General features: G+C 34.1%; 1 protein-coding gene across 1 annotated transcript; it reads left to right on the plus strand.

Moving 5' to 3' along the window:
• The first annotated feature begins 575 nt into the window (after nucleotides 1-575).
• Nucleotides 576-13,951, plus strand: LOC144435014 (nuclear distribution protein nudE-like 1). Its single transcript, XM_078123548.1, has 9 exons — nucleotides 576-869; nucleotides 5,116-5,269; nucleotides 6,047-6,195; nucleotides 6,811-6,856; nucleotides 8,147-8,237; nucleotides 8,718-8,915; nucleotides 9,303-9,406; nucleotides 10,123-10,205; nucleotides 10,799-13,951. The coding sequence occupies exons 1-9, from the start codon at nucleotides 784-786 to the stop codon at nucleotides 10,884-10,886; spliced, it is 999 nt and encodes a 332-aa protein (XP_077979674.1). The 5' UTR covers nucleotides 576-783; the 3' UTR covers nucleotides 10,887-13,951.
• Nucleotides 13,952-14,125: the final 174 nt, after the last annotated feature.

Consider the following 14,125-nt stretch of genomic DNA (forward strand, 5'->3'; position numbering starts at 1 on the left):
TATCATTTGTATTTTATTTCAAGTTTTCGGCAAATCACTGATATTACTTTAATTATTTTATTTATAATTTAATTTTTTCCATACAATAACAAACGAATTATTGCACAACATTGCACAGCTTTAGTTATTTTGAATGGATAATCTCATATTTTCGTGGACACATTGACAGTGAATGGAACAGCGGCCTGGGGAAGATGTTATGCTGTCATTGCGACAAAATCATTTATTTTCTTCCTTCCAGATAGACTGCGACTTGTTCCCTACCCTTAAGGTTTTTTTGATCAAATAAACTCATTCTGATGAAAAAGAAAAAATGTTTACAAGATTCTGTGGCTAACATGGGCGATTTCTTTACACAAAATAACGATTTCCCGCAAATGGGTGAGTAGTGAGGTGACGTCACTGGAGACCGGTATGCGCATTAATCTTTATTAAAATAGTACAGACATTTTTAGCGAATCATTCTTTTACCAATAGGTGACCATGACTTCTTTTGCTTGCAAATTGTGAAAAATTATTTTCCAAAAAATAACTTAAGCTAAATGGGTAGCATAATTCGAAATTCGACTCATTAAAGTCAAGAGAAGTCAGTAGACGTGACAAGTTCCGGTCGGTTATTCGGTTGCTTCGTATTCGTCGAATCGACTTAGGAGTCCGTATGAGGAGAATTTGTGGGCGATTCCCAAATCGGATATTGCTTAGTTTTGACAGTACGGAATTACATTACTTGCGAGATTGATAGTGGATGTACTACTAAATTGTGTGTTCCTTTGACATTTGACTATGGACGACGAAAGGGTTCCTAAATTTGCGAGTCCACAGGAAGAAATCGAATTCTGGAAGAACAAGACGAAGGAGTGTAGAGAGAGGTGCTTATTATGTTTATTTTTCAATCGTGTTTCTAGTGACGTTTCGTCAGTTTACTGTAATGTCGACCACTTTCGAATTACTCATAAAAACCACGAGTGTTCCTGTATACGTACAAACGTTATTTAGAAATTGATGTGTTGTTGCTCAGGGCTGTCCAAGATCAGATCGGTGTCCAACTAGAAAATCCACACACCCTCATATGAACTCGTAAAATCATCCGTAAAATATAGGAAAGTAATCAATGGTATACGTCTTCAATGTTGTTTCATTCCCGTTTGATTAGTTTCTCGTCCTTCGTTTAATGACTATGTGATTATATTTTGCTGTGGTATTGTAATCATGGAAGCTGTTGTGCGGCACATGATACACGATGAACAAAACAGCCTGCATATATATCCATCCCAATTTACATGTATGCCCCTAGTTAACCTGTGATGTTATGTTTTGGGGTATTGATAATTTCCATGTGGTTTCAGCTAGCATAGATAATACTGCTCAAATATATTCATTTTTTGTTAATACAAAAGTAAGAATATAAGAAAGTCCATTCACTGATCTGTGATCAGCTGACTGATAGCGATGAGGATGTGATGCATGTATAATAGCGTAATAGGACTGTTATGCTTGTTATGTGTATACTTCACTTCCTTGAAATATTGTTCGTCACACTCATGGCAGACATTGATACAATTCTTTCTATGGATCACGTCAGAAATTGACATGGATACAAGGAATGCTTCATTTTACAATTATGGAATCAATCGTATTAGGATGTGTGACACTGTGTCATGTTTGTATTTGTTTTACATAAACTTCCAAAATATGCACCACTTTAGTTGCCTGTCTGCTGGTAGGATCAGTGACTGTAATGTATGAATCTACATCAATAGGTGTAGAACAATCATTGTGGAGTCATTAATCTTGCCAGTAGACAGACAACCCTCATAGAGGAGGGTAATTAGAATCAATTTCTTTCAATATAGTATCAATACTTAGTAACTTTGACACATGGCACTCACCAAAGTATTGAAATAGATATTGTAGTGACAGGGAAATACTGTGGAAGACAATCACTATGATATTCATCCACACTTTCATCAGACTTGGTACCCAAGCTTACATTGGTTTACCATGCATATACCTGTAAGTTGTGACATGTAAACAAAAGTTTCTTGAAGTCATTGGCAATCCCAACAGTAACACTGTATACACTATGTTGTTATCTAAGATAACGTAGGTTAGCAGCTGTATCTTAGATCTTGTTCACACAAAGTGACCCAATACTTCATGTCCATGTTTGTTGTGAGAATGTGTGACTAATATTAAGCTTTGATGATTCACATATGAACTTAGTCCTGCTTGCAGACTGAGTAAGTCAGACCTCAATTCTGACATTGTCCCTTGTGTTTCACCATATGGGACCATCAGAATCAAGTCCTGACTTACTCCATCAGCAAGCAGGACTAATATGACCTTGGTAGACATGGCAAATGCCTGGTGAAATACAAATGAAGACACATAGGGAAAAGACTACATAAAATGGTAAACATGAAGTGTGGTAGACAATTATGATGTAAATGAAAACATTTTCTTCATGGGATTTTAATCCAATTAATGTCTACTATGCACTAGCTAACTACATATATATAACTGTCAGGTGTTGATTCACTCATGCTGGGTAATCACATTATCAATCAGTTGACATGTACAGAGAAGGGTTGTGTAGATTTCCATGTAAATTCAATGTTCTCAAACGTCTACACATTTTCATTACTGTAAGTATACAGCTAAAAAGTAGGTCTTTTGTCAGGTTTGTGTATAAAGACAGAGTCAAACAGAATGGTGGTGCTGTTGTTAAGGGTGGTAAGTAAGTAAAATCTACATGAGTTCCCCAGTCACTTTACCAGGGTTCCCCCACCCAAATTATTCTATAAAGGTATGGGGAATTTGCCAGTTTGACTAGATTTACCCCTTTCTGTTACCTGGATTCCCACACCTTAGCAAACATACTGTCAAAAGAGCAAACATGTAGAGCAACAGTAAATACTAAAACTAAAATGACCCACATGAAGCCATTACAAGGTTCCTTCCCACTTACCAGAAAGCATACACAAATACACACTTTATTATTATAACAAAAGAGGCAGCAGATGTATTTTCCCATTGTTTACTATTCAATTAGAATGACTTAGTGCTTCACACAATACCATCTTGAGACAAAATACAAATTAAAACGTTAGAACACATTCACACTAACCCAGACATCCACAAAGAATAACCATCGATTTATATCATCCACACATAGTCTATTACACCATGGATGTATTTATTGATTATTATAATTCTATATTATAATCACTAAGACATCCATGATTACACTGAAGATGCTAGAAAAATTACATAACAGTGCCTTCTGCCTTGTGCAATATTTCCATACTGCTAAATCAATTTTTTGGATAGAGTACTTTAAGTTTTAGACAAAAGCTTTAGACATGTTCCGGGTTGCTAGGAAGTCATTAGCCCAGAGACTTGGCAGTCTGGCTGGACAGTCAGTGCTGTACTTGTAGAGCAAGAAAGCAAACTCTTTGGACTAGGAAGTCATAGAATATGTGCTACATTATGTAGTTTGTAAAACTTGGAGTTACATGTACCTGCATGTGTGATTGTACCATATCAATACAATGGTATTCATAGATGCATCTGTTGATGTACATTTGTACCAATGCAGAGATTTGTTGATATGAAAGAAGGGGACTAGACCAAAAGACTGGACTCAGTCAGTACTCTACTGGTTTCACAATACATAAAAAGGAAATATTCACTAGGAACCTGGAAAAAATTGATTTTTCATCAGACTAAGTCTATAAAGCATGTTCTATGTAGTACAGGTATGAGTAAATTAACTAAGTACACTATGGCCAAATTATATAATACCTATTTGATACAAATACGTGTACAGTGTAAGTACTGTCCACAAAAAAAACCATGATTTATATTTCTGTATATTGATTACTAAATAACATCAAGTTTGCATAGTCTAATCAAATAGATGATGTGGTTTATTTTTTGACCCCAAACATGACAACTATCTTGATCTTTTGTTGTCATTTGAATAGGACTTTGAACATAAAACTTAATTCCACTGTGTTTATGCTACAGTGGAACAAAAAGGGCTAAAAAGCTTCAGTGTTATTTGCCAATTAAGTTTCTCTTGCAGTGCCAGTTGTTTTGTCTTGATGTACCCATACTTACAAAGGTGATTTTATTGCCACCTTTTCAAGTAACCAAGTACATGCTGACCAACTACCATTCCAGTTATAAAGTGTACTAATATACAAATGATATGACATGATTTAACATTGATATATATGTAGTGTGTGTGTGTGTGTGTGTGTGTGTGTGTGTGTGTGTGTGTTGAGTTATGTTAGTCATGACCAAAATATGCTAAAATTACATGTAAGAAGCCTGTACAACTGTTTGTGCACCCAGTGAGAATTCCCAAACTGAATTATACATGTTGTGATTGCTAAGTGCTAGTCCTAAGAACTTCACTATTCAAGGTAATCTCTGAAAGTCCAGTCCAGGGATAGTTATTTAATTGAAAGATCATTATAATATTTAGGGATTTTTTACTCAATTTACCCATTCTATATGTATTACATTTCTAATAACAGTATGCATAAATACTAAAAATGCTATTGTTACTTATAAAAGATGCAATATTAGTATCAAATATTGGAATCTTTAAAAAAAGACTTAGACTTGCACTAGGTACAGTACTTTTTTTTCTGAGTGTATATCAATGACCTACTATTGTAAAGAGCTAGCTAGTGGACATTATTATGGATGTACACTTACCAGGCACTCTCTGAATTTGTTTAACACATCAAATTGTCATTATGAATGAAGTGAATATGATAGACATATTATATATGTGTGTGTGTGTGTGTGTGTGTGTGTGTGTGTGTGTGTGTGTGTGTGTGTCAAATGTCAAACACTATTGTGGTTAATGTTCTGTTTTGTAATTCAGTAATAATTATTGTCATCTGGTGACCATATTCAGTCAACTAGGCCTTGTAGTTTGTTATGATTACCTAAGACAATATACTACTACCAGTAGTAGTCAATTAAATTATTTTTCCTTTCTTACCATATACATGAACATTCTTTATACTGTAACAGTGTAAATCACAATATGAAGAACCTGTTTTACAAATATGTTTATATTTATTTGGTTTGGTACAGTCTTGAAGAAGCTAGGGAAGAATTGGATGAATTCCAAATCAGTAGTCAAGAATTGGAAGCAGAATTAGAAGCCCAATTACAACAAGCAGAAATTAAAGTCAAAGAATTACAGGCAGTTAATCAAAGGTTGTCTACAGAGTGTGACACACTAAAGGTAAGAGAATTGAGTAGTAGGAACAGGTTGTCAGATTGTTGTTTTGTTTTTATTCTCACTTTTAAAAGTGCTAAGAGCAAATATGAACAAGAACAAGTCAGTGCTAGACCTTGTTACTATTATGTTACAATCCAATTGAAGCAGGTTGTCAACAATATCTCATGAAACACCTGGTTTATATTGTATGTGCAATATAAATACAAACTGTACAATACTATGTACATGCCATATCATATTGCTGTAAGTATTCTATTAAATCTTACGCAAATATGTTCATCAATTTTCAATGATTATGATTTATATCTTTCTCAAATACATGTATTTGTTATAATCGTTAGTTGAACAGAGGAAAATATGAGTTACATAAAGGCCTTGTTCAACTTGGTAACAAACCCTGTCATAGGTATTTTTCAGCTGAATGAAGACAACTTGTGGGGAATAACATTTATACAATGTACCTGAACAATCATAATTTTTCAAAGTAATGGCAAATCTGAAAGTCATGTTTCTGCAGAACCTGCGACATCGAACAGTTAGAAAATAAATGTCACATTTTTTTTTGTTTAAATGTGTATACATGTACATCTTCCTTACTCTTTGAAGTTTTGAGCATATTTAGTTGACATGCTGACAATTTCTGTACACAATATGACTTGTTTGGCTTCTTTGGCGTGCTACCTCAGCTTCTTGTATCTCTGTCTGTGATGATGAAACCAAACTATATCAATGTGTATGTAGTATGGCCACAATATCTTACTTTTCTTGTTTCTATTTCAGGAACAACTTGAATTTTCACAAAAAGAAAGTCATGAACAAATTACAAGATTACAAGATGATCTTGCAAAAACCAGAGCTATCAAAGATGAATATGATAAATATATACGAGAATTAGAACAAGCAAATGATGATTTAGAAAGAGCAAAAAGGTAGATATATTAAATCATTGTTCAGCAATGTTATTTTTTAAAGAGAGATGGTATCTGTTGTCATGACCTCCCAAGGTTAAGTGACATATTTTTGTCTATCTATAAAACAAGAAATGCATGGTATGTTGTGTAGTAATGACAAAGAAGTAAACAATGCTGCAGTGCACTCAACATAAAGCAGCATACTATATTTATATTGGCACTGGAGATAAATAATGGCATTGATTTGATTGCAAGTTTAAGTGCATTTTTACGATAATTATCAGTCTTTGTGAAACGCAGTAACAGACTGAAGGTGAGACCTAGGGGGGGGGGGGGGGGGGGGAATAAGATTTCATTATTTCATCTCTATAGTGATGTAGTTTAATACATGTACTACACTATTGTTTGGCAATCCTCATGCAATGACAAGGAGGGAACTCATGTACTACACTATTGTTTGGCAATCCTCATGCAATGACAAGGAGGGAACTCGAGTAGATCTTACACAGTTACCCAAATTTACCCCAATAAATGCTGATATTTGTACAAGCTGAGGTTTACTAGCCACAAGCTTGCATTTCAAACACTGTCAATTGTTTTTCTAATATCTACTATTTTTGTCTAACTTTACAGAGCTACTGTAGTATCATTAGAAGATTTTGAAGGAAGATTAAATCAGGTTAGTTGCAGCTGACAAGTTGTGTTTACCCAGTAGTACTAATAATAATATGAAGTTCAAATTTATCCTTCAAAGCCTTTGTCTAGAACAAGATGGGTACATGCATAAAAACAGAAATTCATGTTGTATTAGCAGCATGATAGAAATAAGCTAAATATAGACCAACTTGCAACCTGGGCATATGCAGACATTTTGTATAGCCTGGACTAGACTCTCTCACAGTCCTCAAAGCTTCGCATAAATATCTAAAACTTGGGTTGTTTTGTATGTATCTACTGCATAATTGTACCCATATACTAGTATCCCAGTATCCCTAGCCCTGTACTGTGCGCCCTCATCGATCACATAGGGCTAACATTTTGCTTCGCCTAACACTTCAACAAAATGTTAGCCCTACAGGGCTAGGGATACTGGGATACTAGTATATGAGTACAATTATGCAGTAGATACATACAAAACAACCCAAGTTTTAGCTATTTATGCGAAGCTTCAGGACTGTGAGGGAGTCTAAGCCTGGACCTGTGTTTATTCATGTCTTCTCTTTGTATTGGATTAGTCATCTGTAATTTTGGTGTATGCAAATTTACACGTGTAGTTATGTATGCAGATTTTGGTAGACTGTAAATGAATGTAATTGTGCTGTATATTATGCTTAATGACATAACTATAGTAGATTTTATTGGCCTACCAGCTCCAACATGATAAAGTCATGGCTCATCTCTTTATTATAATTATGGCCAAAAAGTATTATGTCATATAAAGACATGTCAATGTATTATAGTTTTAACTTGTTTACCAAAGGTCTATTGCAAAACAGAAGAGCATGGATTCCAAGTTAAAAATATAAGTTCAAGACACTGTATGCTATAACATTTATAATACAACTTTGAACAAAAAAAATGAAATTTCAGAAGATAATACTTTGTCATATGATACTTGACCATGTAAAAGTCTATGTATTATTTTCTCAAAATACAACTAATCCTATTTAAAACATCATGAGAGGCATTAATTACAAATTCATAAGTAATGTACTGAAGGGTGTTTATTTGCATGAATATTCATATTGGCAATAAGTCAATATCCAAAGAATGGCTGCAACATTTCAACTGCTCCAACATTTAGGTTTGAGAATATTTACTTCAAGCCCCAATCTAGTATACAGACATATGACATGGAGATGTTGTTTACCCTGTGTGTGTTATAAATTCACAGTTATCATGTATTTACTGTATGTAGCATAATTGTGAAACTTATCAATATCAATTTGAACATTGTTCTTGTATTTAGGCAATTGAAAGAAATGCATTTTTAGAAAATGAACTAGATGATAAAGAAACTCTTCAGGTTACAGTACAAAGGTTAAAAGATGAAGGAAGAGGTAAGTAAAACTTACAATCATAGATAGATTTCATATTGAGGAGGCAAGTTTGTGGCGTTATATGTTGTGGTTCATTTTTGACCAATTTGTGGTTGGAAACTATGAGAATGAAGAGACCATATTGGAAATTTCTTGTCAATGGGAATTGAACTTTTATGCTTGGCAATTTATTGAAAGAAATACTCTGAATGATATGCTGTCAGATGCTCACTTTGTAATGTTACATTCTCAGGTTATGAGAATATTTTCTATGATGCCCTAGAAATGCAGTATCTAGCATATAATGTGCCAATTTTTGGCTATTTCAATGTTGGAGGGGGAGGGGTTGAGATGAGATACTAGAAACAGTAAAAGCTGGATTGCTTGGTCACTTGTTTGTTGCTTAATACAGTGTGATATGTTGCGTGTTTACTGATGAACAATATCTATGATGAGTGAATTGACAAAATAGATAAATACTTTCTCTTCTACAATGCTTAGATCTTCGACAGGAACTCGCAGTCCAGCAACAAGCTCCAATATCTAATCTAGAAAATGATACAAGACCAGCAACTCCAGATAATGAAAGGACAGCAGCTGCTTCTGTCAATATACCAACCACAGCACCTCAGCCCATACCAAATAACAGAGTATTAGAAGGTGCACAAAATATTACACCTATGGGTACACCACCAAGAGGTGAGTAGATCTTACTTATATTAAAATCTCAGAAACTGTTCTTTTGATAACATTTTTAAATATCTTTGACCAGAAAGATCATTTATTTTGTGTTTATTTCTCTACTACCGGTAGCTTTAGCATTAATGATAGCCCAGTGATCAAGTTTGAAATATAGCCCACAAAATTACTAACGTTTTCTTTGTACTTTGCCAAGAATGATGTCAATATGCCTCATCCATCACTAAGCCTTGGAATTCCATTTTATTATTCACCCATAGTTGCAGTGTAATACACACTGAATTTTGTACAATTTCATTGGTATTAACAGACAATTATTTAACTTATTGATTTGTTGATATTGAGAAATTTCCTAAAATGTCACCTCCTGTTGTTTTGTTCCCATAGTTGGTTCTCCATTAGTAAACGGTGCACCAGGCAGTACCCCATTAACTCCATCAGCCAGGATATCCGCTCTCAATATAGTTGGAGATCTTCTTCGAAAAGTTGGGGTGAGAACATTTGATAAAGAATGTACATCATTTATAATTTGGCAATTTCTTATTTTTTATGTCCAAGAAATTTTGACCTGGTTTTGGAATGCCATCACCACTATTACAATGTAACAGTTATTTGCTAGCTAGGAGTTTGTCTTATGTCACTCTGTACTTGACATGTGTGTTTGAACAAATGAAATTAACTAAGTCTACTTTCAACTTAACAACAATTTTAAAACAAACAGTAACAATGGATCTTTTTAGGAGCTCTCATAATATTAGTAACTTCCCCAAAATTGACACCTCATAAGATATAACTTGACAAGAGTCTGCACTAAATAATAATGATAATAATAATGATTTATTTCGAGAACCAGCTCATACACTTAAAAAAATCACACAAAAAAAACAGAAAAAAAGATTTTTAAAAAGACTAATAGTCTTTACAGTACAGACTTAAAAGCAATCCATCAAAAATCTTTTCCAAAATTTACTGTTAAAAATCACAAAATCAGATAAAGATGCTGTAATTCAAATATTGTTTCTCTCTTTGAGTCTAAAATAACATTTTGATCACAGAGTGCACAGTTTACTCTCAAAATAATATAACTATGTACAAACATGTTTGAAATGCTCACATGCCTCTTTAAACCAAAAGTAATTTAAAAAATCAGTATGTCTCTATCAAAGGCCATTCCATACCATACTTATTGATTTTTCTTCGTCCATAGGCATTAGAATCAAAGCTTGCTTCATGTAGAAACTTTGTAAAAGAACAGCCTAGGAAACAGTCAAGTCCAACAGAATCGCCAAGGTATGTATGTTTATCAGACAAGGTGTTAATACATAGTGATAAAAAGACTTTGTTTACCTTGTAACCATTCATTACACAGACATCTATACCATAAACCATGTAAAGTTCAGTCGTTGTCACATACACATGTACGTCCAGGTGAAGTGGTTTTTGTTTGTCAACAAACCCAATGCGTCATGTCACAGTCCATATGTAAGCCCTTTAGCTGGCCATCCCAAGTCATGACCACCATGTTGAATTTCGCTTATTTGCTTGATGTCAGAGTTCACTTGTAGCAAAAGTCTTTCGTAATTATGTAAATTTATGCCTGGAAACAAAGTTTTATTTTAGTTACTGGCTAGGTTTTCATAGCATGGGACCCAAGTGTTTTAGTGAAGGGTGGCAAGCAAATAAAAGCTACCTGAGTTCCCCAGGCATTTTACTTTGGTTCCCCACCAAAATTATGGTATATGCTTTGCAATTTTACCATTTCTTCTCATCACCCATTACAGTCCATTACAAGTACTTAGAATAATGTTTGGCATAACACATACAAGTAAGATACTGTATCATGGATAATAAAAACATTTGTTTTCACTTTGTCACTTTTACAGGGCAAAAAGGATGAACAGAACAGGAGCATCAGCAGCAACAGCAGCATCATCAGCAAATGCACCAGGACTTGTAAAAATAACTGTCTGAATTTGTTCATCTATTTGTTTTCATTTTCAACGTATTGTCAACTCAGTGATGTTATACAGTTTGCATGTCTGTTAGTGACAAATGTAAACAAAGATAAAGTTGCACTCCTGGCCGTTCCAACATTTTGGAACACTCCACATCCTGCATCAAGACTCTGTTAGTTTTTAAGATAGCCAATTGTACATATCCTGATGTAAACAAAGTATAATATTATAATAATAAATTTGTTTCCAATTTGTATGTACAAGAACTGTGCTGTAAAAGTTACCTTTAATAATCACTGCCATTTGTTGAATATGGTGCAAACGTTGTGTCATTTGTAGCCATCTATTGAAATATGGACAGGAGTTTTAGTCTTTACCAGAAATGATACTTGTCAGGAGCCTGTGTGGGGCTTTCTTTAGCAGTGGTTGGGTTATGTATACTGCAAACTGCTAGGACAGGAATTAGTGTAGAGATGTAGTAGCATGCAATGTTCAAGGTCCAATACTAAATATATTGATGGTGTGTAATTATAGACTGAATGTGAATCCTCTTATGTGACTATACAGACGTCTCTTTTTTTAGCAGGATGGTCAGGTCATTCAGGTATGGCACTTACACATGGCATGAGAATTATGGAAGAAATTATTTCTCTTCACTACTTGAATGGTTTTAAAAAAATGGCAATGCCTCAGCATTGTTTGGGGAAGGGTTCAAGAGGTGTGTAGCTGCTAACTGTGTTATTTCCCACAATGCATTACGTTGCAGGCCTCTTCTAAGCCAGATTTGTGAAATAGCATAACTCTATTTTTTGAGAGGTCGCACACTGCAGAATTGATGAAAATGACTGTCTTTGGTCCCCCAAGTACAAAGAAATACATCTAAGATAATATCTTCCTCACCTGTGTTCCCCTTTAAGCATTGTTGCCTTCTTTGCCAAATGTGGATTTGTATGTAAATTTTAGTCACACCATACTTTGCTTTCTATACTGTGTGCAGCATTGTGTATTTGATTGACCGTCCAGGCCTCTTAATCATATCATGTCATGTGTCTTTACTTGATGTTGTGCTTGTCAGTAGTGTGACTGAAGAGTAAAACAAAAATGCACAACATTCAACTGTTTAGTTACCGCTTACACTGAGGGCAAGTATAAATATGTAAGAGACCTTCAGAGAGTGAATCACATAAATGTATACATTGCAGTTTCATGATTAGTTAGCTGTGATATTTATTTTTGTCAAAAATGTTATATTTATGATTTTTTTTGTGTCATTTATTTTTTCTTATAAACTCATTCTGTCAAGGTTGAAAAAATTCCATGATAAAAAATTCAAAGTAGAAATGGTGGTTCCAGAATACTTCCTGTGATGATATAATATATGCATGTATTAATTCTCCCAACATGAGCATTTGTGAGCAAGGATCACATCATAATTCACTCCTGACATAATAAGGCAGACAACCCCAGTATACCTTTGGACCAGGTGGTTATCTGCCTTGTCTAAAGGTGCAAATCTCATATTGGAGTTGTTACATTTGTATTACATGCAATGTTAATCTTTCTATGATGATGAATGTATCATGAATATTTGTAATTATCAATTTGTTGGTTAGCTTGTCAAATATTACAAAAATCAGAATTTTTGACAATGTACCACTTCACATGTATTATCCTTTGGTCATGTGTGACAAGCCTTACTTGCCTGGACATAATTCTGGATAGTCCTATTTGGAAAAAACTACAAGATAGTATGTGTATATTGTAAGGCATGTAGTGATAATAAATGGAAGTGTATGATACAGTTACTGGTTGCCACTGATCACATATGAACAACAAATGTGTAATTTCAGACTGTGCATCATTTGACATAGACTTTATACTTTTTTATCATATCTGTTGAATGTATGCAATGAGCTAGACAGAGTTTGTATAGCAGTCTTTTAGTGAAATGTACTACAAAATACTCCTGGAAAATTCCCCAATTGACAAGACTTACCATGAAGTTAAAGTTCTGTAGGAATTCTATGTAGTCATCATGGCATGAAGAGCTCACATAGAATTACATGAAAGGCCCAGTTCAAGATAAGGATGAGAACTTAAAAGTAAAAACAGTTGTCTGACAAAGCCATAGAAAAAGTTAGTCTTGAAAGAAAAGAATGATCCTATGTAATCTGTTTGACTCAAATGACAATATAACAAATGTAATACAAGAACTGGGATGTCAACAAAAACATACGAGATGACTCCAAAAACTTCTTGACATTGCAAACTTAAATTTCTTGATGTGAGCCTCATGGGCAAATTCAGTAATATACTAATCACAATTATTCTAATGAGACTGGTGCATACACCAACTATATTGTAAGTTTTCAGATTTGTAGAAGTTGTAACTCTGTCACAATGTTGATGTTTTGACTTTAAATGCAATATAGTAGTTTAATATCACTCATAATGAAGAGTCAATACTCTTGATGTAATGGTGTCAGTTGCCCACATTTTGTATGCATTTTGTATTGTATGCAGTAAAATCCATTACCAATGTGTTGAAAACAAAAAAGGAAATTCATCAACTCCACTTTCAGTACAAACTTAGTTTCTGTGTTTCCATAGCACAAGTATCCCTGATAATTTTGACAAGAGTAGAAAATAATGTAGGTAAGAGCTTGGGCAATTTGGTAGTGATTCTGCCAAACGAGGCAGAAATCTTGCACAAAGATGCATTCAAGTTGGGTTCTTTATAACTTACATATAAAAACAAAAAACTACAATACAGTGATGATGATGATGATGATGATGAACACACAGAGAGTGTGTTGTTTCCTTAATTTGCAGGGACATTTGATGAGAGTGATGTAATTTGCTGAAGTTTTGTTATATCACCAAAACAAGAATGATGATTAACAATATTTACTGCAGCAAGGATTTTTTTCTGACCACTGGATTCGGTTACCAACAATACTAGAACACTTTTTTAATGAATTGCACAATTATCTTTTTAATTGCATGGAAATAGCTATTTGTCATTGTATTATGAACTTAATGTACAGATTTTAAACAATTTCCTTCTGTATATAAATGCCAAACACAAGTAAAAGCTATTAAAATACACCATTGTCCAATTGTCTCATTTATTATAGACCAACATTATTACATGACTATGATGATAAACATTCACAGTAAAAGCTGCTGCATCATCAGCTGCCATCAGTTCAATTACAAAGTTGATACACCACATAGGAGACATGGACTTGAGAT

This window comes from Glandiceps talaboti, chromosome 5 (assembly GCF_964340395.1).
Source record: "Glandiceps talaboti chromosome 5, keGlaTala1.1, whole genome shotgun sequence".
Classification (NCBI taxonomy): Eukaryota; Metazoa; Hemichordata; class Enteropneusta; family Spengelidae; genus Glandiceps; species Glandiceps talaboti.